General features: G+C 47.8%; 1 protein-coding gene across 1 annotated transcript in view; it reads right to left on the bottom strand.

The window, feature by feature from the left end:
* Positions 1-24,879, bottom strand: part of REC8 (REC8 meiotic recombination protein) — a 1,036,252-nt gene that overhangs the window by 465,021 nt on the left and 546,352 nt on the right. The window contains exon 12 of the mRNA XM_069238146.1: positions 2,206-2,352. Within this exon, the coding sequence (XP_069094247.1) occupies positions 2,206-2,352 (147 nt within the window). The remainder of the gene's footprint in view (positions 1-2,205; positions 2,353-24,879) is intronic.

Here is a 24,879-nt window from a genome sequence, read left to right as displayed (position 1 = left end):
CTACACTTGCAGCCTTCATGATTGTGGCAGTTGTATGGCAGCTGTACCACAAAATTTGCGCCCTACTGAATCTACCTTTTCCCTCTTCTTGTCAAGTGCTACTGTAGACGAAGGAGTGGTGGAATGTTGTTCCTTTGCCGCAAGGATGACCACAGAATCAGGAGAAGGGTCTGAGTTGAGAAATAAGCCGGTCCTGTTCTGGAGGTCTATATTTCTTTTGTAGCTTTGACAGAGCAGATATGCCTGAGGCCGGTGTGTGGAATAGCTCAATGGCTGGTTCTAATAGGCCGGGAACCAATGGCAGGAGAGGTCTGGATGCTGATCGGTGGTGAAGCATCATCAAAATGACAGATGTAGATGGTGTAGGAGCTGACAAAGGGATGTTCAATTTTGAAGCGTCTCTCACCAGATCCTCCTGAAAGGTGTTTATATCATCAACTGGAAACACCCTTGGTTAAGGGGAATCAGACAGTGTAGGCGTATATCTGCCAACACTCAGAGAAGTTGAAGAATAGGTCAAAAGATGTTGTGACCATATTCTTGACCTGCACCTGGACACATGATGGTGATGTGTGCATCTAGAGGATTGTTGTGATGAGGAATGCAGAGATCTGCAGTGATGCGTGGCATGGTGGGAATGATGGCGAGATCTGGATCACGATCTTCATGGAGAGCTTATTGACCTCTGGGGAGGAGTTTCCACAGGTGGTTGTGGAAGAGGTGCTGGCGTCGGCAGTTGGAATATGTGCTCTGGAAGGTAGAGGAGATGCTATAGGAGGTGGAAGAAGCTGAGACAGAGGAGGTAGAAGCGTAGGAGAGTTCGGCAGCAACATAGGTGACATAGTAAAATATATCCTGGGGAATTAAGAATCCCGGGACGATAGCAGATGTCTTAGCTTTGATTGTATTTTTACCTTTTCTGCATGTCTGGATGGTCTTGACGTCGACAGACACCTCAAAGTCGAATGCCTCATATGTCCTGACATCGACACACTCCTCAACGTTGACCTTCTTATGTGTCTCGATGTCATAGTCTCATTCGACATCCACCTTCTATCTCTCAATGTTGACCATCTTCTCCTATTTGACCCAGCCCTCAACAGTGAACATGTAGGTATTATACCTTGTCTCGATGTTGACCCCGAATGACATTGTCTTTGAAGTAGGCTTCTCTTTTGGATCTCCCACGCCTGGAGTCCTCAGAGGAAGGTAGAAGAGCCCTGGTGGAAGACTGACCCTCTCCTTGACCTTTGGATGTCCCACCTTCTGACTGAGCCTGTTGCCTGGGTCGCTCCTCTGTACCATGTAGGCAAATCTTCTCTCTTTCCTTCAGGGTGCGCCTGGAAAACTTGCTGCAGTGTGGACATCTGCAAGAAACTTGGCTCTCAGGAAAGCACATGATGCAGACATGAGGGTCTGACTTAGCCTTCTTTCTTCCACAGGCCAGGCATCTGTGAAATAAAGGTGGCATTTTATTTGACAAATGGAAAAGATATCCTGTCAGAAAAAAGGCAGAAAACCTTGGGAGAGGAAATCCGTTGAATTAAACAGATGACAAAAATTTCCTAATGAGATTTTTGATGAAGAAAAAGGCCGAGCTCAGAGCTCCAAGATCCTGTCACCATGAGCCAGAAAAAAGTACTGAAGCAATTGCCACCTGCTGGGCATGATGGAATATTGGTGGTCTCTGGGCCTTAAAAGGCACAGACACTATTTTCACATTCACATAATGGCAGCCATTAGAGCTACACTGTCCTTTTTTCCTTCATTTTTCTCCTTTTTCAAAAAAGGGTTTGTGAAAGAGATTCAACTAATCAAATAATGGTCTGCCAATTATTTGGCCTTAAGTTTAAACGTATGTATTCATTACCTTTTTAAAAAAAGAAAAAAAAGCAGTCAGAAAAACTGGCAATTATAGCTTTTCCATAGACTGCATAACATTCATGTCTTAAGTGTTTCTACAGGCCCTCCTAAAGAAAGGTGAACATCTACACTTAAGAAGAAATATTATGAAAAGGGCTCAGGGATCCTTGCACATGAGCGGGACTATTTAGTGCTTATGACTATCAAAGGAGATCACTTGAGAGAGAAATAATTTAACCAAATCCATGTCTTTCCTACATTTTGGGTTAATTTCACTGCTAACAAGATTAGGTTAGAGATTATGGTACAGGCCTGTGCCACTCCACTACCCCTGGCACTTACCCTCGTCTGGCAGTGCGCCTGTGCATCTTCGAGCAACTGCTTTATCACCTCCGGTGGAATCTGTGTTACCTGGTCAATGAAGCGTAGTTGCCGACGTCGTCTCCGTGGCCCAGCTCCTGGTAGCTCGTAAATATCTGCGAGCTCCAACTAAAGGGAGAAGCAGACAAAGATGTTTAATTCAGATAAAGGTCAAGGCCCCTAGGTAGTCACCCAATATCATGCATGTTCGTTGGTGCAAGTGTTGGGGCTGGTCTACAAAACACACTATTTACTGGTATTTTGTATCATGCCTAATGGATCTCGAAGGATATGCAACAATACACCTATTTAAGGAATCGGTTTATTCCCAAGTATGTCACTGTTTATATGGCAAAGTCATCTCCACTACCATATACAAGAACCAATGCCTCACCAATCGAGTTCATCCAATCCTGTTTTTTTAATTTCCATTCTGATACCTGTGATTTTTTGCAATCGCTAGATCTACTCTGAAACAAAATGAGTCACCTTGAGGTTGTTAATTAATTTTCAAAGCAGTTTTTATTTAAGGAGGTGCACTGTAGGAATCTAGCTTTCTGTATAGTGCACTAAAATAAACTACACTATTCCGCGAGTCCAGTGGGCAAGCAGTTTGGCTTATCAAGGAGTCGTATTAACCATTTGTTGTACTCACTGAGGCAATAAATGAGACACACACACTCAAAGAATAAATCTGAGACCTATTTAGAAAAATAATAGTTGCTTTTATATAGGCTTTGAATCACAGAACTTTGTTATAAGGTAAGCAGTTTTTAAATTTAAAACACTTTAAAAAAATCGACACAGTGCAATTTTCAGAGTCTGTTAACCAATGAGAGGAAAACAAGAATGCAGTTTCGCAGGTAAGTACACAATTTACAATCCCAGTCTTCAAGGTTTGAGATTAGCACCAGGCAAGGTTCAGGTTGGTACCAAGAGTGTACCCCCAGTGGCACAGGGCGGTTGGGTGGAGAAGTCAAAGTATGAGTCGGTGCCCAATGTTAATTAATGGAGACTGGGGGGAATGAAGACGTGCTGCTCCCAGGTAAGTACAAGTGGTGTCAGAGGTTTGTCCACAGGGGTTGAGGCAAGCACCGGTGGGGAGTCTCAACGCAGCAACAAACTTACATCCTCAGTGACACAGGGGCAGACGGGTACAATGTGTCAGCACAGCATCTGGTGCCCAATGCTATCCAATGGAGACTGGGGTAGCTGCTGAAGCTTTGCTTCCAGGTGAGTAAAGCGGGGTCAAGGGTCAATCCCCTGGAGTTAAGGTAAGTACAAGGGGGGGCCACAAGGTAGCACCAAACTTATGCCTTTGCCGGCACAGGGGTGGCCGAGTGCAGAGTACCAACACAGTGTCAGGCCCCCTGTGTTATTCAATGGAGGAGATCACTTTCAGAATGAGGCTGCAGGCTCTGACTAGGAGACAGGGAGAGGTCAACCACAGCTGCCCAGGTAAGATGAGATGCTTGGGGTTGTAGGGACACCAATGGTCCTGCGGGTCTGGGTAAAGGGGTGTCTTTTGGCGTCAGAAACAGCTTACCAGTCAGGTGGGGTTAGGGGGGGGGGGCTTGGATTTAGGCTGCAGGGGTTGCTGTGGAGTGCAGCAGGGGCCAGCCCACGGTGGACTCTTGGTCACAAGCACCTCGGAACCTTCACTAGACTGGTGGGCCAATTGGACTCAGACCGGGGGGGAGTTGGGTGCAGAGGTGGTTCTAGGCAGCGGTTTCGCAGTTCCTCAGGTAGACTTCTTCTTTAGAGATGGTTTCTTTTGGACAGGTCTGCAGTCCACGGGAGTTCTTGGTCCTCATCGAAGGTAAGCAGTCCTCCCAAGGCTTTGGAGGTCTCTGGGCTGCAGGACAGTCGTCTTCTGGGCACAGGTTCATTGAAGGCTGCAGACAGGCCGGTAGGGCTGGGGCCAAGTCATTGCCTTCAGTATTATCTACTGGGTGACTTCTGTGTTGTCCGGCTCTTCTTAGGTCGACAGGAATCTGATTCTAGGGTTCAGGGGTGCCACCCAAAATACTGAATTTAGGGGTGTTACAGAGAGGGCCAGGTGGTAGCCAATGAGCTACTCACCTTTAGGGTGACTACACCCTTTCTATGACCACTTCCTTTTGGAAGTGGCATATACATAACCCTATTGCCCTACTTCCTCCCATCCAGGAATTTAAAAAGTAGTGTCCACTTCAGCTCGTCCACCCTATGGGTGGGGCTGGCATGAAGTGGGCACTTCTCCTAATTTTCCTAATTTTCACTCCGGTCCTGATGCCAAAAGTGGGGTCAGACACTGGGGGTCGGCCTCCTCCACCATTCTCAGAGGCCTGGGTCGTATTTCCAAGGCGGCACAGCCTTTGAAGCTTCCTGGCCTGCAATGTCCATCCTGCCTGGGAGATGAGGGCACACCTCTGCCCAGAACAGGCCTTTGTTGTGACCCTCAGGAGTATTAGCTCTCACCTCAGGGGGCCAGAACTCAGTCTTAAGGTGGCTGTTCTGGTTTTGACCAGCCACTGCCCACACTAGGAGTTGGTAGGTTTTTCATGGGCACTTCCAAGATGCCCTCTGAGTGCATGTATTAATAAATATATTACTGGATTCAGTGAGGGTTTATTTATACAAGATGTTTGATACCACACATTCCTATTGTCAGTGAAGCCATCATGGAACTTGGAAATGGCCAGTGTCCAGCACATGTACTTAAAATGGCTTCAAGGTTCACTTACTATGTCTGAGAATCGACAAAGACATAGCAGGTGCATATCTGCTCATGAAGGTATGCCCTCACATGTAATATAATGCACCATGCTTTAAGGGCTGGAAGGCCTGCTAGAGGTGTGACTTACATATGTTGCATGCAGTGCAAACGGGACAGGGCACACAGCCCGTGTGCTATGTTGTGTTTTCGTTTTGGTTCTGCACCAAGACACACAGCCTGAAAAAGCAGCACTGTGTGCCCTTAGTGAGGGGGTCCCTGAGAGTGGCACGATTTATGCTGCAGCTCTCAGGGGCATTCCTTTAGTACCCCATGACCTAGATACCAGGGGTACCATTTACTAGGGACTTATAGTGGTAGCTAAATGTTTGTGAATCGGAAAAACGACTTGCAGTTTTAGGGAAAGAGATCTAGCACCGGGGACCTGTTTAGCAGGGACCCACTGCACTTTCAGTAAAAAATGCTCTAAAAGCCAGAAACCTGCAAGTAATGTTAACAACGTAAACCACTCCTATAACTCTACCATCCTTACTACTTTAATGCCATCACTACATTTTACTTTGAAATCGATAAGTTTGAATACATTTATAAAAATTCTCTTGAACTGGAAAATACAAAACTCCATTCAAGTAATTTAATTCCCTGAATGTACTGTGATGTTCCGATCACTGTTACTGCCACAATGGGTTTAACATTAATTATTTACTGCCAACCATCTCAGTATCACTTGAATGATCTTTTAAACTTAGGAAGGGGGCACAGGCAAAATGTCTTCCTCCTAGAACAGCTCCTGCCTCTATGTCAGTTTGTTAAGTAAAAGGTTTGGCTCTGAAGCCTTCATTTGCCAAGAATAACCACCATCCAGACAACAAAGTAATCTATCATCCGGAGACCTCACATGAATATTACCTGGGGAAGAAGGTGGGATAAGGTGAACATGTGGTAAGACCTGTGTTCCCATCCAACTACTCAAGACTGTGTGCCATCAAAATAATTCAAACACTGAGCATGCAGGGGTCAAGTGGGCCACTGCCTGTTCCTCTCAATATAAACATAAATGTAGTGGTGCATCAACAAAGAACATAAATATAAAGAAGTCTTGTTAGACCTGGTGAAATGAGCTGAATAATCACACCGTTCACGTTTTGCTTGGTTAATCAAAGACGTATATAAAGACGATTAAAACGTCAGAATAATCACACCAGCACAATGTGAGCTGTCATCCACTTTCCATAGATCCAACTGATCTCTTCCCTCCCGCAACATTCTAAACGCCCTCATACATGCACCCAGCAACAAAAAGAGGAAACAAGACTTGGAATACATTGCAAGATACTACATTTAGTTTTTCCTTTTTATGAAAATATTGAAAAAAAACAAAAACACAAAAACAATAATATATCCTTATTGGTACCTCAAAGATAGACTATGAGTACTAACACTTCTCCCCCAGATCCTATTGGTATCTCAAAGGAAGATTCTGAGTTCTAACACTTCTCCTAACCGGCGTTTCACACAACATTAAACCAGCATCCATGTGAACTTCTGTATTTGCCACATTACTCCTTTGCAACTTCGAGAACCTCTGTAACCTTCCATTCTGACCATTGTCATTATGTGGGCCATCACCCAACACATCTTTGGTGCCCACTGTGATTTTGGCCACTTTCTCTACATTCCACCAGTTCCGTCCATTCACGCGCATAGCATTGCCGTACACTTTGTCCAACTTTAATGGTTCAGAAAACTTCAGATCACCCTTTTTGACAAACCCCGGCAACTTGACCCCAACCTAATCACCAAAAACAAACCGGACACTCTTAACATATCTGTTCCTATCGTAATGTTTTTTGTCTATCTTGAGGAGACTCAACATTAGAACTAACTTTAATGTCAATTTCTTCCTTACACGTTGAGTGTTTCAGAATTTTGGACAGCCAAGCTGGTCTAAACAAAGTGCCAGGTTTCCTTCCCCTAAGAGCTTCAAACGGGGATAAACCTGTGCTTAAATGGGGTGTTGTCCTGTAAAACCACAACAAGCTTTGCTCACCAGCTTCAATCACACACCCCTTAGCTAAAGCCTATTGCATGCATTCCCCAACCACACGATTGAAACGTTCAACTAAACCATTGGTTTGTTGCTGGCAAAGTGAACTTTTTAAATGTTTGATTGCACACGCATTCAGAAAGCCCTCTACCTCAGAACATACAAATTGCACACAGTTGTCGGAAACAAGAGCCTTAGGAAACCCTTCATCCAAGAAAATCTCTTTCAGGAAAGACACCACAGATTTAGAATTGGCCGCACCTACGAACTTTACATGTGGCCATTTGGAATAGTAATCCACCATAACATAAGCATACTGTAACTTAGGTGGATGTGAATTGAAAGGCCCTATTAAATCAATGCCAACCTTTTACCACGGACAAGAGGGACACTCAATAGGTTTCAGTGGAGGAGTTGCTGTCTTCAGTGACTTGTCACATTTAGCACAAATTGTGCAATTAGAAACTAAAGCATCAATATCTTTGCCATTTGCGGCCACCAATAGTATTCTCTCACCCTCCGTTTGGTAAGTGTGGAACTCAAATGTCCTCCATGTGCTTTTTCCAAAATCACACTTCTAATAGAACCTGGAGGCACTATCTTATCATTCCTCAATTGCACCCCATCTTCAATAGTCAACTCATCCATCACCTTAAAAAAAGGTTGAGAACCTACGTCCAAACTCTTCTCATGAGGCCAACCTTCCTTGACATAAATCATGACTTTAGACAGGAGGGCATCATTAGTAGAAGATTATTTCCATTGCGCCTCTGAAAATGATCCCGTCTGTTCCAACTTGATAGCAGCAATGAAACAATCTTCATCCTGACTACAGTCTTTGCTTTCATCATTCTCTTCAACCCGATATCTGGAGAGATAATCTGCTCTCACATTTTTCCCACCAGAAATGTGTATAACTGAAACAACAAACTAATGATTTGGCAGCAAATCTTGCAATCCTTGAAGTGCTACTTCTACCATTGGTCCCATTGAGGACTGAAACCAAAGGTTTATGATCGGTTTACAACAAACAATGCCTTCCCCACAGATAGCATTTAAATTTTACAATGGCCTACCAGCATGCCAACAATTCTTCCTCTATCACTGAATAGTGTATTTTATTTGGTCCAAGAACTCTAGATGCAAAACCAATGGTGTATTCCTGCTGCCCATTTGTCCGGGTTAAAACTGCTCCTACTCCAAATTTGCTGGCATCAACAGTCAAACAACATTTTAGATTGGGGTTATAGGATTGTGAAACCTTATCTTTACTTAATTCTCATTTATTCTCATTTAACATTGTTGAAAGCTCCCACATACTTGGCATCCCATCTAAATTCTGTATTGTTCTTCAGCAAATTCGAAATTGGTCTGACAAAACCAGTAACATTCTACATCAATCTTGAATAGACCTCACAGAACCCCAGAAAAGACTTGACACCCATTTTTTCCTGAAGTACAGGAGCAGTCTTAGGATGCAAACCTTCTGCCGTAATGAGACAACCCAAATATTGCACAGATGTTTGCAAAAACTGACACTTTTCTCTTTTTAAAACAACACCTGCATCATCAAACACTTTCAAAAACTGACCCAAAATCACATCATGTTCATGGCGATCACCCGCATGAATCAAAACGTCATCTTGAAAGACACACACCTTCTTAATGTCTTTAAGTAGAGTAGCTCTTATTCTTTGAAAGACTGATGCTGCCGATGTCAAACCGAACAGCATATGGCAGTACTGAAAAGTTCCCCAAGGATATACAAAAGCATATGATGACGTCAATCAGGTGTCAGTTCTACTTGGTGGTAGGCAGAAGCCAAGTCAAGTTTTGTGAAAACTTTTGCCCAAGCTATGCAAGAAAGCATTTCACTGATTTTTGGCAGGGGATGTGAGTCTACCCAGATCTCCCTATTGAGAGCCCTCAAGTCGATGCACACCCTCAACTCTCCGTTCTTCTTGGCTACCACCAACGGAGACAACTATAATGAGGACCCAACAGGCTCAATGATACCTTTCAAATGCAACCCCTCCAACTCTTTTTCTAACTCATCCCTGACACTGAACAGTACACCTCTAAATTTATGCTTTATGGGAATGGCATTGTCTTTGACCTTTATTTTGTGCTTAAAATATTTCACTTTCCCCAATTCTCCCCAAAAACTCATTAGGCAAATTTTCAATATCAGTGGAATCTCTTATTAGAGCATCCTGCTCACACGTACCAGGAGGTAACACCACTCAGAAAAGGCCTTGATGAACCCAAACCAAAATAATCAACCCTCTGACCGCCATATATACCTTCTCATGAATGTGTTGCTCCCTGAATCCAACAATGTCTTCAAAGAAACACAAAAGATCAGTCCTCTTTCCTTCATATGAAACAGGGGACCTTTCAGGTGGATTCAGTTTATGCGTACCCCAATTTTGTTCAAACATTTCCTGAGTAATCATAGTGATTCTGGCCCCAGAATCTACTAACAATCTTATATGTTTCTTGCCAACTTGTACTAAAATGTATGGATCAACACAGTGTTCCGGATTTCCACTTTTTACATTGCCTTCGTCAATAGACAACACAATGTCTTGCATGTCATTCATCAAATCATCCATCCCGCCCTCACACTCTTCAACCACAGCACTAACATCAGAGTTTTTACACCTGATACTTTGACATATTTTGGCAAAATTACCAGTTTTCCCACACAGTCTGCACTAACATTTTTCGCCGGACACAATTTCCCATTTTTCTGATGTGGCAAGTACCCACACCTGAAACATACATTTGTTTGTTTAAAAAAACTATTTTTGTTTGATATGTTCCCGACTACTAGATAACACTTTAGTCACTTTAGGTTTGTCATCCACTCTTTGAACCACATTAACTCGATCCAATGTATGTGTTCCAGTTCCTTTGCAGATCTAATCGCCATCTCAATGCTCTTGGCGACTCTAATCTTATTATTTAGTGAGGGGTCTCCCATGGACAATAACTTTTGTTTGATGGATTTATCAGAACAGTGACAAATAAATTAATCCCAAATTAACTGATCTGTAAAAGTCTCAAAACGAAGCTCTGATGATAGTTTCCTCAACGCAGAAATGTAAGTGTTTACATCTTCTCCACTCTTCTGTTCTCTCCTGAAGAACTTATGGCTTGCTACCACCAAACTAGGTGGAGCATCAAATCTGGTAACCAGTTTTTTTAACGCTTCCTCAAATTCATCTAGTTCTTCTCCCTCTTCCAGTTGAACTTCTGATAGATGTTTGAAAACTGATCTGACTTCAAAACCCAGGTAATGCAGTAACAAAAATGTCTTCCTTTCAGGCCTGAATCTTGAAGCACCTATTGCACCTAAGTATGTCTCAAATGCATCATACCACTGCTTCCATGGTATAGTAGGCTCACCTGGTGCCTCTAAGAAAGGAGGAAGAGGAGGATTCACAGATTGCATTTTTAAAAACAAAACAGAACTCGCACTGAACCCAAAGATTGGAGCTGTTTTGGTAGACAGGTGCTGCAAGCAGGTTATGTATCCACTATGAAAGATGTCTGTCAAAAGTAAAACAACATTTTTCTGAAAAGTGATGCTTGGAGAAGCTTAAAGACTTAATGCTATTCACAGGAGTACAAGGTATATGAAGAAAGACAGATGTTTTCTTCTTGACGTAAAAAAAATATATTAGCCAGTTATATAAAATTCAGGGTAACACAAAACAGCTCAGAAGCTTTAAGATGGCCACCACGTTTACTTATAAAAGAAGGAAGTTTCTTCATTTACAATCCGACCACGTCGATATGTGAAAACAAAACGGACTGAACAAATCGAAAGAAACGTCGTGCAGGCTCCAACGAGGAGTGAATACAACTAGCAACTTCGTCCTGACACAGTGCTCATTTGAACAGCCCAAGAAAGCGAAAGAAGAACAACGGTTAACACTTCACCGAGTTTTGATCTTTGTGTCAGCATGCGATACATGATGGTGTTGCCAGGTAAGATTCCTTGCTGGGGTAATTCAGCTTGTCGCCAAGTGAAATGAGCTGAATAATCACACCGTTCGCGTTTTGCTTGGTTAATCAAAGACGTATTTAATGAAGATTAAAACGTCAGAATAGTCACCCCAGCACCGTGCGAGCTGTCATTCACTTTCCATAGCTCCAACCGATCTCTGCCCTCCTGCAACATTCTAAACGCCCTCATACATGCACGCGGCAACAAAAAGGGGAAAAAGACTTGGAATACATTGCAAGATACTACACCTGGCATCCTTGGCGTGGTTTCCCTCTGTCTTTTTGCCTCTGCTTCCTGTGTTTTTTACTGTGTGCTGGACTTTGTTTTTGCTGGTTTTGACACTCTGGGCACTTTGCTACTGCTGACCAGTGCTAAAGTGGAAGTGCTTTCTGTGTGAACTGTATCTGTAATTGACTTTTCCATGATTGGAATATTTGATTAACTAGTAGGTCCCTAGTAAAGTGTACTAAAGATGTCAAGAGCCTGTAAATCAAATGCTACTAGTGGGCCTGCAGCATTGATTGTGCCACCCACAAATTGCCCTGCAAACATGGCTCAGACCTGCCATTGCAGTGTCTGTGTGTGCAGTTTTAAACTGAAAATACATATTTTGGTAAAGTTGGTTTTTGGATTGTCAGTTTGACACTGACACTTTTAGAAAGTGAGCATTTTCTTGCTTAACTATTCTATGCTTCTGCCTGCCTGTTGAACCCACGTCTGGGTCAGACTGACAATTGGGCTGTTTGTGAATTCCCTCTAGACAGTGACTCAAAGGAAGCTGAGGAGTGTCCTGCATATCTTGGTGATTCTCCTGGGCTAGAGTGGGGACAGAGGAGCTGACACTAACACCTGAAAGGGCTGTGCCTGTCCTCACACAATGCAGTCTTTAACCACCTGGTCTGTGTCTGGGGCCAGGCCTGGGCAAGACAGGATCTTGCGAACAATAGAGATTTTCCTTTGAAGCTTGCCTACTTCAAAGGCAGAAATGGGTATAAGTAGTGGACCCAAACCCCAGACTTTTAGATTACTTCTAGATCTAGAGGAACCTCTGCCAATAAGAAAAGCTTAAGAGCTGGAGGAGGAGTACTGCCCCTTTGCCTGGGAGTGTGCTTCTCTTGCTTGGCCTGCAGTTGCTGTTCCTACCTTAGAGAGGACAAAGACTGGACTATGCTGTGCTTTCCTGCTAATGAAGTGTCTTCAAAGGGTTGGACTGAGCTTGCCCCCTCTTTCAGGGTCTTCAAAGAATTCCTCTGCCAGAACCTGTATTCTATTGCTGATATTTGTATCCTGCCACATGGTGCCCTTTCCAATCCCTGGGCCTCTGAAAGGTGGAGCTAGTGAAACCAAGGCTGAAATCCACGCACCGGAACTGTGCTGAAGAAATCGACACACCACCTGCATCACGGCTCGAAAATCGACACAACACCTGCTTGCGGCTGCCGAAATTGACGCATCACCTATGCAGCACGGCTCTTCGCTATCATGTGTCAGGATTTCGCACACATCATCGCTGAGCCTCAAATCCACAGTAAACCTGCATGGGCCCTAGGTGCTCACCCAGAGATCGACGCATCGCTCTTCTGCGGGAGAGAAAAATGACATATCACCTACCCGACTGCAGAAGAATCGACGCACAGCGTCACTTGCCAGACAGGAATCAACGCATCGCTTACTTTTCCTACATATGCTCGCCCGTGCTGTTTTATTTTTGACGCTGCAGGAAAGTAGCCTCTTTCTAGCTTGGTTACCCTCACGTTTGTCAGTATGTTTGACTGTGTCTACTGGGATCCTGCTAACCAGTAGTTATGCTCTCTCCCTTAAATGTGGTTGTTGGTTACTGTTGTTACAGTATTTCACTCACAATTGGCACATTCGTGCCCTCTTATAAGTCCCTAGTCTACAGTACCTAGGTACCCAGGGCATTGGGTTCCAGGGGATCCCTATGGGCTGCAGCATATATTTTGCCACCCATAGGGAGCCCATGCAAAGGCTTTTGCAGGACTGCCATTCCAGCCTGCGTGAAAACATGCAAGCACCCTTTCACTGCCATTTTTCACTCCACCAGGTTACTTATAAGTCACCCCTATGGCAGGCCCTCTAGCCCAGAGGGCGGGGTGCAAAGTACCTGTGTGTGGCAGAGGTGCCTCCACAAACTCCAGGCCCATTTCCCCAGACTTCGTGAGTGCGGGGACACCATTTTACACGTGTACTGGACATAGGTCACTACCTATGTCCTGCTACACAATCGTAACTCCGAACATAGGCCTGTTTGGTATCAAACATGTTCGAATCATACCACAATACTTTTGCAAGCATTGGTTGTATGATTCCATGCACTCAGGGGCTCCTTAGAGGACCCCCAGTATTGCCATTGCAACCTTCTGAGGGTTCCCAGGCAGCCCAAGCTGCTGCCACCTCTCAGACAGGTTTCTGCCCTCCTGTTGCTTGGAAAGCTCAAGCCCAGGAAAGCAGAACAAAGGATTTCCTTCGGGAGAGGGGTGTTACACACTCTCCTTTTGGAAACAGGTGTTACAGGCTGGGGAGGGGTAGCCCTCCTTGCATAAACCAGTCCACACCGGTTCAGGGTCCCCCAGTCCCTGCTCTGGCATGAAACTGGACAGAGGAAAGGGGAGTGACCACTTCCCTGTCCATAACCACCCCAGGGTTGGTGCTTAGAGCTACTCCAGAGGGTCCGTGGGTTCTGCCATCTTGGATTCAAGGTTGGCAGGGAGCTCTGGGAGCATCTGAGTGGCCAGTGCCAGCAGGTGACGTCAGATCCCTCCCCTGATAGGTGCTTACCTGGTTAGAGGACCAAGCCCCCTTTCAGGGCTATTTAGGATATCCACATTGGGTGGGCCTCAGATTCGGATTGTAAGGCTCCAGCAGGAATACTCTGCATCCTCCACTTCGACTTCTCACTGAAGAAACTGCATCTGGACCCTCCAGGAACTCTACAAGCTGCAACAAAGAAGCAAGACGCCTTCTGCAACATTGTATCTCCGGCTCCTGTCAGCAACTCCAACTGTTTCCCGGTCGTGCATCCTCTGAGGACAGCTCGTCTTCAGCCTCCATCAGAAGAGCGAAGGAATCTCCCTTACGGTGAAGCAGTCACTCCCCTGCTTCAACAGGCACCAACTGCGACGATGACCGGCTGCGTGGATCCCATCTCCTGCTGAGCCTCATGGATCCTGCATCACGGGTGGTAGACTGAAGTGGTCCCCGACGGTTGTCACTTCCCACTGTCCATTTGGTGGAGATAAGAGCTTGCCTCCCCATGCAAGACAGTACCCCGTGCACTGTGTGTTTTGCAGCTGCCAAGGCTTGTTGGCATCCTTCCACCAAGTCCTTCACGCATCTTGTAGCGCCGGCCCCCAGCACCCTATCCTGCGACGCACAGCTTCCTGAGTGGTTCTCCAGCAGCGTGGGAGCCTTAGTCGTCGTGCCCGTGGGCCGCTTCTGCACCTTCCTTGTCCTCATGCTGTGGGACTCCTGTGCGTGCTGCCTGGTCTTCTGTGGGCCCTCTGAGTTGATGAGAGCCTCCTCTGACTCCCCCTCCTGGGAAGAGTCCACCTTCCTGGTCCCGGGCAGTGCCATTTTCCGCTAACCGCGAGCTTTGCGTGTACCAAGGCTTGTTGGCGGACCTCAGCGATGCGAACCAAACTGCAATCTTCCATCCGGCGTGGGACATCACTTGGATCCTCCAGGAACCCAACTCCGTCTTCTTGGAGCAGTACTGACTGTTCTTCTTCACCGGTGGTTCTCTTTTTGCACCTTCATCCGGGTTAGAAGGGGCTCCTGTTCTTTCTGGACTCTTCTGAACTTCTTGGACTTGACCCGTTCTTCCATTAGGTCCTCTGGCTCAAGAATCCACTGTTGGTGTTTTGCAGTCCCTCTTGGTTCAAGAATAATCCTTCTTTTTGTTTCTGTGTGTGTTTTAGGAAACTTACTGTGATTTACTCCTGCTTTCCTAGTCACTGGGGTGAGTTCTAGTACTTAACTTTGGGGTTTTCTAGTACTCCCAGCTCCCCTCTACACACTGCACTTGCATAGGCGGGCGACTGACTTTCGCATTCCCCTTTCATAGTATATGGTTTGTGCTCCCCCTAGGCCAATTTCTAACTATTGTGATTTTCACTAATTGCACTGTTTTCTAACTGTTATATGCCTATTTGTGCATATTAGTGTACATAATTTGTTTGTTACTTACCTCCTAAGGGAGTATAACCTATGGTATTTTTGGTATTTGTGTCACCAAAATAAAGTACCTTTATTTGTGTAACACTGAGGCCCTCATTACAACATTGGCGGTAAATGGCGCTTACCGCCGTGCAGAAGACCGCCAACACACCGCCGCGGCCTCGGAATTCCGCTACAGCTATTACGACCCACAGCTTGGAATCCACCAAAATCCAGACACCTACAGAAGTCCGCCACACCAAAGGTCAGTGATAAACTGGCGATAACAAAACCTCCATAGTCAAGCCAACAGGAATACGCCCACACTATCACGACCCACGAATCCACGCGGTGGTCTTTCAACCGCGGTAAACCATTGGTGGTACACACCGCTGCGCTCAAAATACACACACATTTACAAAACACAACCACATTGGACAAATCGAAATACACACACCTGATACACATACACACACCACTCCCACTAACTCAGTACAATATAAAACACACACCCACATCACCCACAATCCCTTAAGACCAGAATTGCGACAGAAGGCCAGAGAGAGACACCACCATCAACAAACTAGCATCCACAGGCACTCAACACCATCACCCACACAACAAGCACGCACCTCACACAACACACACAAACACATCCCCTCACACATCACAACACACCACCTCACACATCACCCACAACACCCAACGGCACCGCAAAGACACCCCAGGTTTTCTGAGGAGGAGCTCAGGGTCATGGTGGAGGAAATCATCCGGGTAGAGCCACAGCTATTCGGATCACAGGTGCAGCACATGTCCATAGCTAGGAAGATGGAGCTATGGCGCAGAATCGTGGACAAGGTCAATGCAGTGGGACAGCATGCAAAAACACGGGATGACATCAAGAAGAGGTGGAACGACCTACGGGGGAAGGTGCGTTCCGTGGTCTCAAGACACCACATTGCAGTTCAGAGGACTGGAAGCGGACCCCCACCTCCTCCTCCACAACAACACGGGAGGAGCAGGTCTTGGCTTTACTGCATCCTGAGGGCCTCGCAGGAGTAGCTGGAGGAATGGACTCTGGTAAGTCAAATCTTTAACTACCATATCCCCCACCCTACCTGCATGCCATCACATACCCCCACCCTCACCCTCACCCCATCACTCCAACTCCTCACATATGTCCCATTATCACAAACCACACATCCCCACACCAAGCCCTGCATGCAACAACAAAGCATGGGCACCCATCACCAAAGCATGTCCACTACAGATACTCACACAGACCCCAAAACAATTATCACACAAGGTCCTACACAAGAATGTAAGCACTGAGGTACAGAGTCACCCACCCATTGCCCACCATGGCACACACAGATGCAATAATCATGCCTTTACACCCCTGCGTACCCACCGTCACCGGACAGGAGGTTCCAGGCATGTCCACTCCACCCACAGAAGAGGCCCACAGTGATGACAGCAGCTCTTTCCAACTGGATCTAGATGACCAGCCCAGGCCATCTGGGACCTCGGGACAGTCAGTTCCCCTGACACAGTCACAGGCCACCATAGAGCCTCCCCCCTCAGGAAACACCAGCACAGCACCCACCCAGCTGGCCCATACCTCTGTCCCCAGGACACGTCAAGCAGCAGTGTGTCCACCACTAAGGGAACCCAGGCAAACCCACAAACCCAAGAACAGCAGGGACCTGGGGGCAGTGGCGGTGGGCACACGGTTCAGGGGACAGAGTCCCAGGAAAACCGGGGAACTGGGAGGTCTGCTGTGCGACAGGGGGAGGACAGGCCCAGGGAACCCACTCTCCACGAGGCCCTCTCCAACAGAATGGGAGTGTACCATCATTCCCAGGAGACGATGGCAACGGTACTGGCTAAGATTCAGGACATCCAGCGCCTGCAGGAGGAACAGTATTTGGGGTTCAAGGAGGAACTCAATACCACCCTGGGCACCATTGTACGGGTGCTGAAGGACCTTGTGAACACCAGGAGGGACACTGTGGCAAAACAAGGGGCCCCTGACACTAGCCTGGACAATGAACTGACCACCACCTCCGCCGGCGCTAGTGGACAGGAGGCACCGCCACAGGACCACGACACCAGCACCCCACCCCCTGCAGATGGAGAACCACCCCGCAAGCAGTCCCTGAGATTCAGGACAAAGTCAGAGAACAATGCCAAGACCCCAGCCAAGAAATGAGACCATCCTGAATGTCATCCTTCTGTCCCACTTTGTTTCCCTGTCCATCCTTAAACTGCCCTAGCTCCACTTCCTATGCCCCTTTGAACAATGCACCTGTGAGACTAATAACTGGACTTTGCCATGGACATTCCTCCACCATCACCCCTGACCATTTTACAACCCCCTCCACTATTTAGCACTTAAATAAACACCCTTGAATCACAAAACAATCTTGGAGTCAGTCTGTGTTTTCACAAATGTGTATTTGCAATAACTGAGGAAAACAGCAATGTCCATTCTATTGTCAACATACCTATGTCACACAGCTCTAGTACATGAGGTAACATAGCAGAGGTCACACAGTGGGAGCCACATCTGTGAAATGGAAAGACAAGTGACAATTCAGGGTCCATACACTGAGTGAAAGTGACAGACAGATGATAGGTCTAACATTTTTATCAGATGTGGGAGGCAGTGATGTCTTCTTACCTGTGTCTCAATGGAAGTATTGCTGGATCACGTTGTTTCTGTTGTCTATGTCCTCTTTTTCTGCCTCCTCTTCTTCACTGTCCACAGGCTCCACAGCTGCCACAAGACCTCCTTCTGGACCATCCTCCTGCAAAAGTCACCTGTCGTCGCAAAGCCAAGTTGTGCAGCATACAGCAGGCCACTAGGATCTGGCACATCTTCTTTGGTGAGTAGTATAGGGAACCACCTGTCATATAGAGGCACCGGAACCTGGCCTTCAGGAGGCCGAAGGTCCTTTCTATCACTCTCCTAGTTCGCCCATGTGCCTCATTGTAGCGTTCCTCTGACCTTGTCCTGGGATTTCTCACTGGGGTCAGTAGCCATGCCAGGTTGGGGTAACCAGAGTCACCTGCAAATGTCGAGGGAAATCTGTTAGACACACAGTAACCCTTAGGGACAACCCCAGACCCGGACAACTATTCACAGGGTATAGGGTCCTTGTCCTCACCTATTAGCCACACACAGTGCCTCTGGAGTTGCCCCATCACGTAAGGGATGCTGCTATTCCTCAGAATGTAAGCGTCATGCACTGAGCCAGGAAACTTGGCTTTCACATGGGAGATGTACTGGTCGGCCAAACACACCATCTGCACATCCATCAGTTTCTGTACACCTGTTCACTCCTGCGGGGGGACCAAGGCCACATGAGTACCATCAATGGCACCTATGATGTTGGGGATATGTCCCAGGGCATAGAAGTCACCTTTCACTGTAGGCAAATCCTCCACCTGAGGGAACACAATGTAGCTGCGCATGTGTTTCAGCAGGGCAGACAACACTCTGGACAACACGTTGCAGAACATAGGCTGGGACATCCCTGATGCTATGGCCACTGTTGTTTGAAAAGACCCACTTGCCAGGAAATGGAGTACTGACAGGACCTGCACTAAAGGGGGCATTCCTGTGGGATGGCGGATAGCTGACATCAGGTCTGGCTCCAACTGGGCACACAGTTCCTGGATTGTGGCACGATTAAGTCTATAGGTGACTATTACATGTCTCTCTTCCATTGTCGACAGGTCCACCAGCGGTCTGTTCACCGGAGGATGCCGCCATCTCCTCACCTGCCCCAGCGGACGTGCCCTATGGATGAGAACAGCGAACACAGAGCCAGCCAACACTGAGGTAGTAAAAAAATATTTGTATTGCACACATTTGTCAATACGTGATGTGCCTGTCTCTGTGTATATGCAAGGCCTATATATGTGTGACGCATTAAAAATTGATTCCATGTGGCCCCCTGAAATGGCAGCTGCCTGACCTGTAATGTGGGACAAGGGGATATGAGGTAACTGCGCTGGCGTTCTACACCGCTGCGGTAGGCGGTCGAAGACCGCGGTGCAATCCTGCATTGGTTAACATTGGGCCCTATGGGTTCCAGAAGCCAATGACAATGTACGCCGGCAGTGACGGTACACACCGCCGTGGACGTGACCGCCATTTTCCGTCTGTTCACTCACTTGATACCTGATCTTCGTCAGGAGAGGACCTACACTGCAAGTGCTGCTGTGACCTCAGTCTGGAAGCGACGATGGCTCATGTGTCTGGGAAAGGGGCCCCTGCCTTCACATCAGAGGAGTTGGATAAACTAGTGGATGGGGTCCTTCCCCAGTACATGCTACTCTACGGTCCTCCAGACAAACAGGTGAGTACATTGTGAGCATGCTGTATGGGCAATGCCTGTTTGGAGTGGTGTGGATGAAAGATAAAGGGGGGGTTTGAGATGAGGCCTGCATGATCGGACGGTGAGTGTATGTGCGTCAGGGCAAGGGTGGGAATGTGGGCCAATGACTGACGGTCCAGACAGTAAAAGTTGTACATTTTCCCCTGTACTATTCCTCTAGGTCAGCGCCCACCAGAAGAAGGATATTTGGTGTACCATCGCCAAGGACGTCCGGTCCCTGGTGGTCCACCACAGTCGGAGGACCCACTTCCGTAAAAGATGGGAGGACCTTCGCCGTTGGAGCAAGAAGATGGCGGAGGCCCAGCTGGGGATGGCCTCCCAATGTGGGAGGGGTGCCCGTCGCACCATGACCCCCCTGATGTTCCGGATCCTGGCTGTGGCGTATCCGGAGTTGGATGGGCGCTTGAGGGCATCACAGCAGCCACAAGGGGGTGAGTACCGTCACATCCATCTGACTCTGCGCGCATTGGAGGTGTCTGGCTGGGGGAGGTGGGCAGTGGGTTCCCCTAGGCTAGGGTGAGCTTTGTAGGCAAGGACCCTTTGTGAGGCAGGCTAAGTGGCACCCCATCCCACCAGTGGTAAGAGCCATCTACACCTAGTCAGGCTCCTGTGACTTCCATGTGTGCAGCAATCAGCCATAGGTCATGTACCCCATGTCCCTGTCATTAATTAGGGAACTCTAAGTGCATGGTGTAGTGCAGATGGCTGCTGTGTCTGTAGTGTCCGCCGATATTGTATGCACTGAACATGTCTTTCTTCCACCCCCCTTTTTGTGGTCTCCCTGTTCTTGTGTGCATTAGCATCATCAGGCTGAGAAGCTGTGCCACCGGAGCAGGAGGGAGCAGCATCCCACATGGCCCTGGAGGGCCAGACAACGGAGTCTGAAGTCACCAGTGGGATGGAGGGCGAGGGGAGCTCCACGGCGGGGACAGGAGCTGAGACCAGCGACACCGACTCTTCCTCTGATGGGAGCTCCCTTGCGGTGGCGGGCCCCTTTGTGCCCACCGCATCTACAGGTACAGCCGCCACCCCCCCTACCAGCACCGCCCTCCCAGCAGCCCCTCAGCATGTGCCCCGTGGCCGCTCACCCAGGAGGGTGGGCATCTTCTTCACCGCAGGCACTCAGGCCCTGCCCCAGTCAGCCTTTCTGCCCTCAGTGAGGAGGCTACTGACCTCCTGAGATCCCTCACTGATGGGCAATCTACCATTCTGAATGCCATCCAGGGTGTAGAGAGGCAGTTTGCAACAGACAAATGCATACCTGGAGGGTATTCATTCTGGCCAGGCAGCCCAACAGAGAGCATTTCAGGCTCTGGCCTCAGCACTGATGGCAGCCATTGTTTCTGTGTACAGCCTCCCCCCTCCAACTTCCTCCACCCTGACCCAATCCCCAGTACCTCAGCCTATCCCAAGCACACCATCAGACCAGCATGCATACACCTCAACACACAAGGGTGGCTCTGGCAAACATAAGCACCACACATCCCACAAGCAATCACACAAGCATCATACCCATGCAAACATACCAACATCCACTGCCTCCACTGTATCCCCCTCCTCCACTTCTCCCTCCCTGTCACGTCTCCACTCACACCTGCATGCACTACATCTTCAGCCACTACCTCCATCACCACACACCGCTCACGTGCACTCACCACCCCCACTACCATTCACACATCCTGTGTCCTCTCCCAGTGTGTCTGTGAGCCCTCCTCCCAAACTACACAAACGCAGTCACACACCCACCCAACAGCCATCCACCTCACGACAGCCTCCAGCCAATGCACCTTCACCCAAATCAGCATACGAACACCTCCTACAACCACTACCTCTTCCTCCACTCCCAAACCCCCTCCATCTACCCGTCCCAGTGTGTCAAAAAAGCTTTTCCTCTCAAATGTTGACCTCTTCCCTACACCCCCCCGCCTTTCCAGGTCCCAACCCAGCACCTCCGCCACCACATCACCAGGCACAGTGGTGCCAGCAATATCCGGATTCTGGAGTGCGCAAAGCAACAGGGCTGCCAGTGTCCCAAGGAGCGAGTCCAAGGACATTCCCCCACCTCCAAAACAGAAGAAGTTGCCCACATCCCGGAGGGAGAAGGCCAAAACACCTGCCACCAAAGGCTCAGCCAAGACAATAGTTGGGAGTGGCAAGACAGCTGCGCCAACATCCAAGGTGGGCAAGGGCCTGAAAAAGAAAGGCAAGTCAACGCCACCGCCAACCTGCACGGCGGACAAGATCGCCACCGGCACCGCCACATGCACCACCGCCACGGACACCACCGCCAGCACCCCAGATACTGAGCCCTTCACCAGCACCGAAGACACTGTGCCCTTCAGCAGCATCACGGTCAGTGAGCCCGCCACTAGCACCGCCGCTACTCACACCGCCGCCAGCACCGCAGTCTGTGAGCCCGCCACCAGCACCGCCGCTACTGACACCGCCGCCAGCACGGCAGTCAGTGAGCCTGCCGCCAGCACGGCAGTCAGTGAGCCTGCCAAAAGCACTGCAGTCAGTGACCCAGCCACCAGCACGGCAGTCAGTGAGTCAGCCACTTGCACCGCAGTCAGTGAGGCCGCCACCAGCACCGCCGCCCCAATCACCGCCGCACCAATAACCGCCGCAAGCACCCCCAGCGGCCACACGACATCCTGAGCCAGTGGCACCACCGCAGACATGGCTGCCATCCCCAGTGGTAATTCGTACAAGGCTGGTGGTCAGTTCCAGGGGCCTGGGCAGCTTCGATGTTGCCCCACCGTCAGTGGAGTGTCACATCCACTATCTCAGTCCTTGGCAGGATGAAGCACTCTGGGCACAAGGCCCCCTCCAGAACCAGTGGAGATTCACATCCACTACCTCAGTCCTTGGCAGGATGAAGCACTCTGGGCACAATGCCCCCTCCAGAACCAGTGGAGATTCACATCCACTACCTCAGTCCTTGGCAGGATGAAGCACTCTGGGCACAAGGCCCCCTCCAGAACCAGTGGAGAAAGGCATCCACCTGACAGACCGTGGCTTTTCACTCCCCAGCATGAAGCAGTGGGCAAACCACCCACTGGAGAGACGTGAGAGACTGTGGCTTTGCACTTCCCAGGATGCAGCAGTGGGCAACCCACCCACTGTAGAGACTTGAGAGACTGTGGCTTTGCACTCCCCAGGATAAAGCAGTGGGCAAACCACCCACTGGAGAGACTTGAGAAACTGTGGCTTTGCACTCCCCAGGATACATCAATGGGCATGGAGCCCCCTCGTGGTGCTGGTGTCGTGCACTTATCCGGCTGAGGTGCCCCCCCTTCCCTTCCCCCTGAGGTGCCTGTTTTATTTCGATCTGATGCCCCTGCAGTGTTCTCTCAGTTTCAATCGGGTATCGAGTGTGGGCCTCGCCCATGCAGTGGTCCACGGACTATATAGGTGCAGTACCTGGACTTGAATTATTGGTGTACATATTTGTTTATAGTGTATATAAAGTTTTGACTTATGGATTTTACATGATTACAATTGTTCAACTCATTGTTTTTGTCCGCATTGAATCCGCCCCGGAAAAGGTGGCGGATTGGCCTGTCATAATAGTGTGGGCGGTGGATTGTCTTCCGCCTGTCTGTTGGCGGTGGCCTCATGGTCATAATTCAATTTTTTTTCCCGCCGGCCTGTTGGTGGTTATACCGCCGCTTTACCACCGACCGCCAGGGTTGTAATAAGGGCCTGAGTGTTTTCTTTTATGTGTGTGCGTACTGTGTGACTATAGTTGTATTGCATGAGCTTTGCATGTCTCCTAGATAAGCCTTGTCTGCTCATCCACAGCTACCCTAGAGAGCCTGGCATCTAGACACTACCTACATTTCACTAATAAGAGATAACTGGACCTGGTATAAGGTGTAAGTGCCATAGGTACCCATTACACACCAGGCCAGCCTCCTACTGACGCATACCAGTTACTGTGTAAAAACAAAGCATCCATTGATTCCTATGTATTAAGACTCTTTTTAATTTATTTAGAAATTCATATCATTGCTTGTGTATGTTGGATTTTTGTCGTTTTGGTCTTTTTTTAATCAAATAAATATTGGCTATTTTTCGAAACTGGTGTTCAGTCCTTTCGTGGTGTGTTCACTGTATTACTCTGTGTGATTGTACAAATACTTTACACACTGCCTCTGAAATAAGCCTGACTGCTTGAGCCAAGCTACCAAGGGATGAGCAGGGGTTGTCTGAGAAGTGTAACTCCCGTACCCTGACTAGAGTAAGAGTCCCTGTTTGGGCAGAGTGCAAACTGACTGCCAACAGAGTCCCCATTTCTAATAAAGTCCGATTATACTGTAGACTGTTCCAACTCGTCTTTATTCCAACTCAAGACAGTTGTTAAAACATAATTCCACAAGATTACAACAAAACACATAGCCAACGTGTTTCGTTCACACCCGTGAACTTTTTCAGGGCATTGACATTTATATAGACAGTAAATCATTCATTTGGACACAACAGTGTACATTCTAATTTTCTGGAATATTGGCTTCAGTATTAGAGGTCCCAGTCGTATTTCAACTCAATACCCCACTCATGTTTCCAGTGAGGTGAACCCCACAAAGGACACCTGAATCTGTATCAGAGCGATAAACTTATAGCCACCACGTGATAGCGGTCTGCAAGTCTTGCCTGTACCCCACTGCAACACTGCTGGGATCTGGGAAGACACCTATTTTGGAGCCGCTTAACGTCATGCTGTACCCTATGCTTCAAATCACCCAGCTTTGCTATGACTGTTCCCTGACCCACAATCTTCCCAATAGATTAAATTCTGGTGGGCAAATATGATGTTCCCAAAACTGTAAAATAACTTCTATTTGGTTAGGTTCCCATTGTCATTAGGTAGATACATTCCAAAAAACAGATTATTGCTACATTCATTTCATTCTCTAAAAATTCTAACTTGGTTTCTAAATTATTGATGGATACGTTCTGACATGTTATCACATGGGCCACTGTACTGCTATCCAGCTGTAGCTATGCAGTGGTGCAGGGCCTCAGCATACGGCATACGGCTTATTAAGAAATCGCTATTTAGAAAATCCAAAACCGGCCCATTGACTCAAATGCAATGGGATTTCTTAATACCGATTTCCTAATAGAAATTCCTACTTTGTAGGAATCGCTATTAGGAAACTGGTATCTTTGTACAAAGCATTTTGCATTTCTTAAATAGCGATTTCTAAGAAGTTGCTATTTAAGAAATGAAAAACTGCATTTTCATACATCTGGCAGTTTTTTCTTTCTTGCCATGTGGTGTCCATATTAT

The sequence above is a fragment of the Pleurodeles waltl genome, chromosome 6, assembly GCF_031143425.1.
Source record: "Pleurodeles waltl isolate 20211129_DDA chromosome 6, aPleWal1.hap1.20221129, whole genome shotgun sequence".
Taxonomy (NCBI): Eukaryota; Metazoa; Chordata; class Amphibia; order Caudata; family Salamandridae; genus Pleurodeles; species Pleurodeles waltl.
This window is presented reverse-complemented; position numbering and strand designations above follow the sequence as displayed.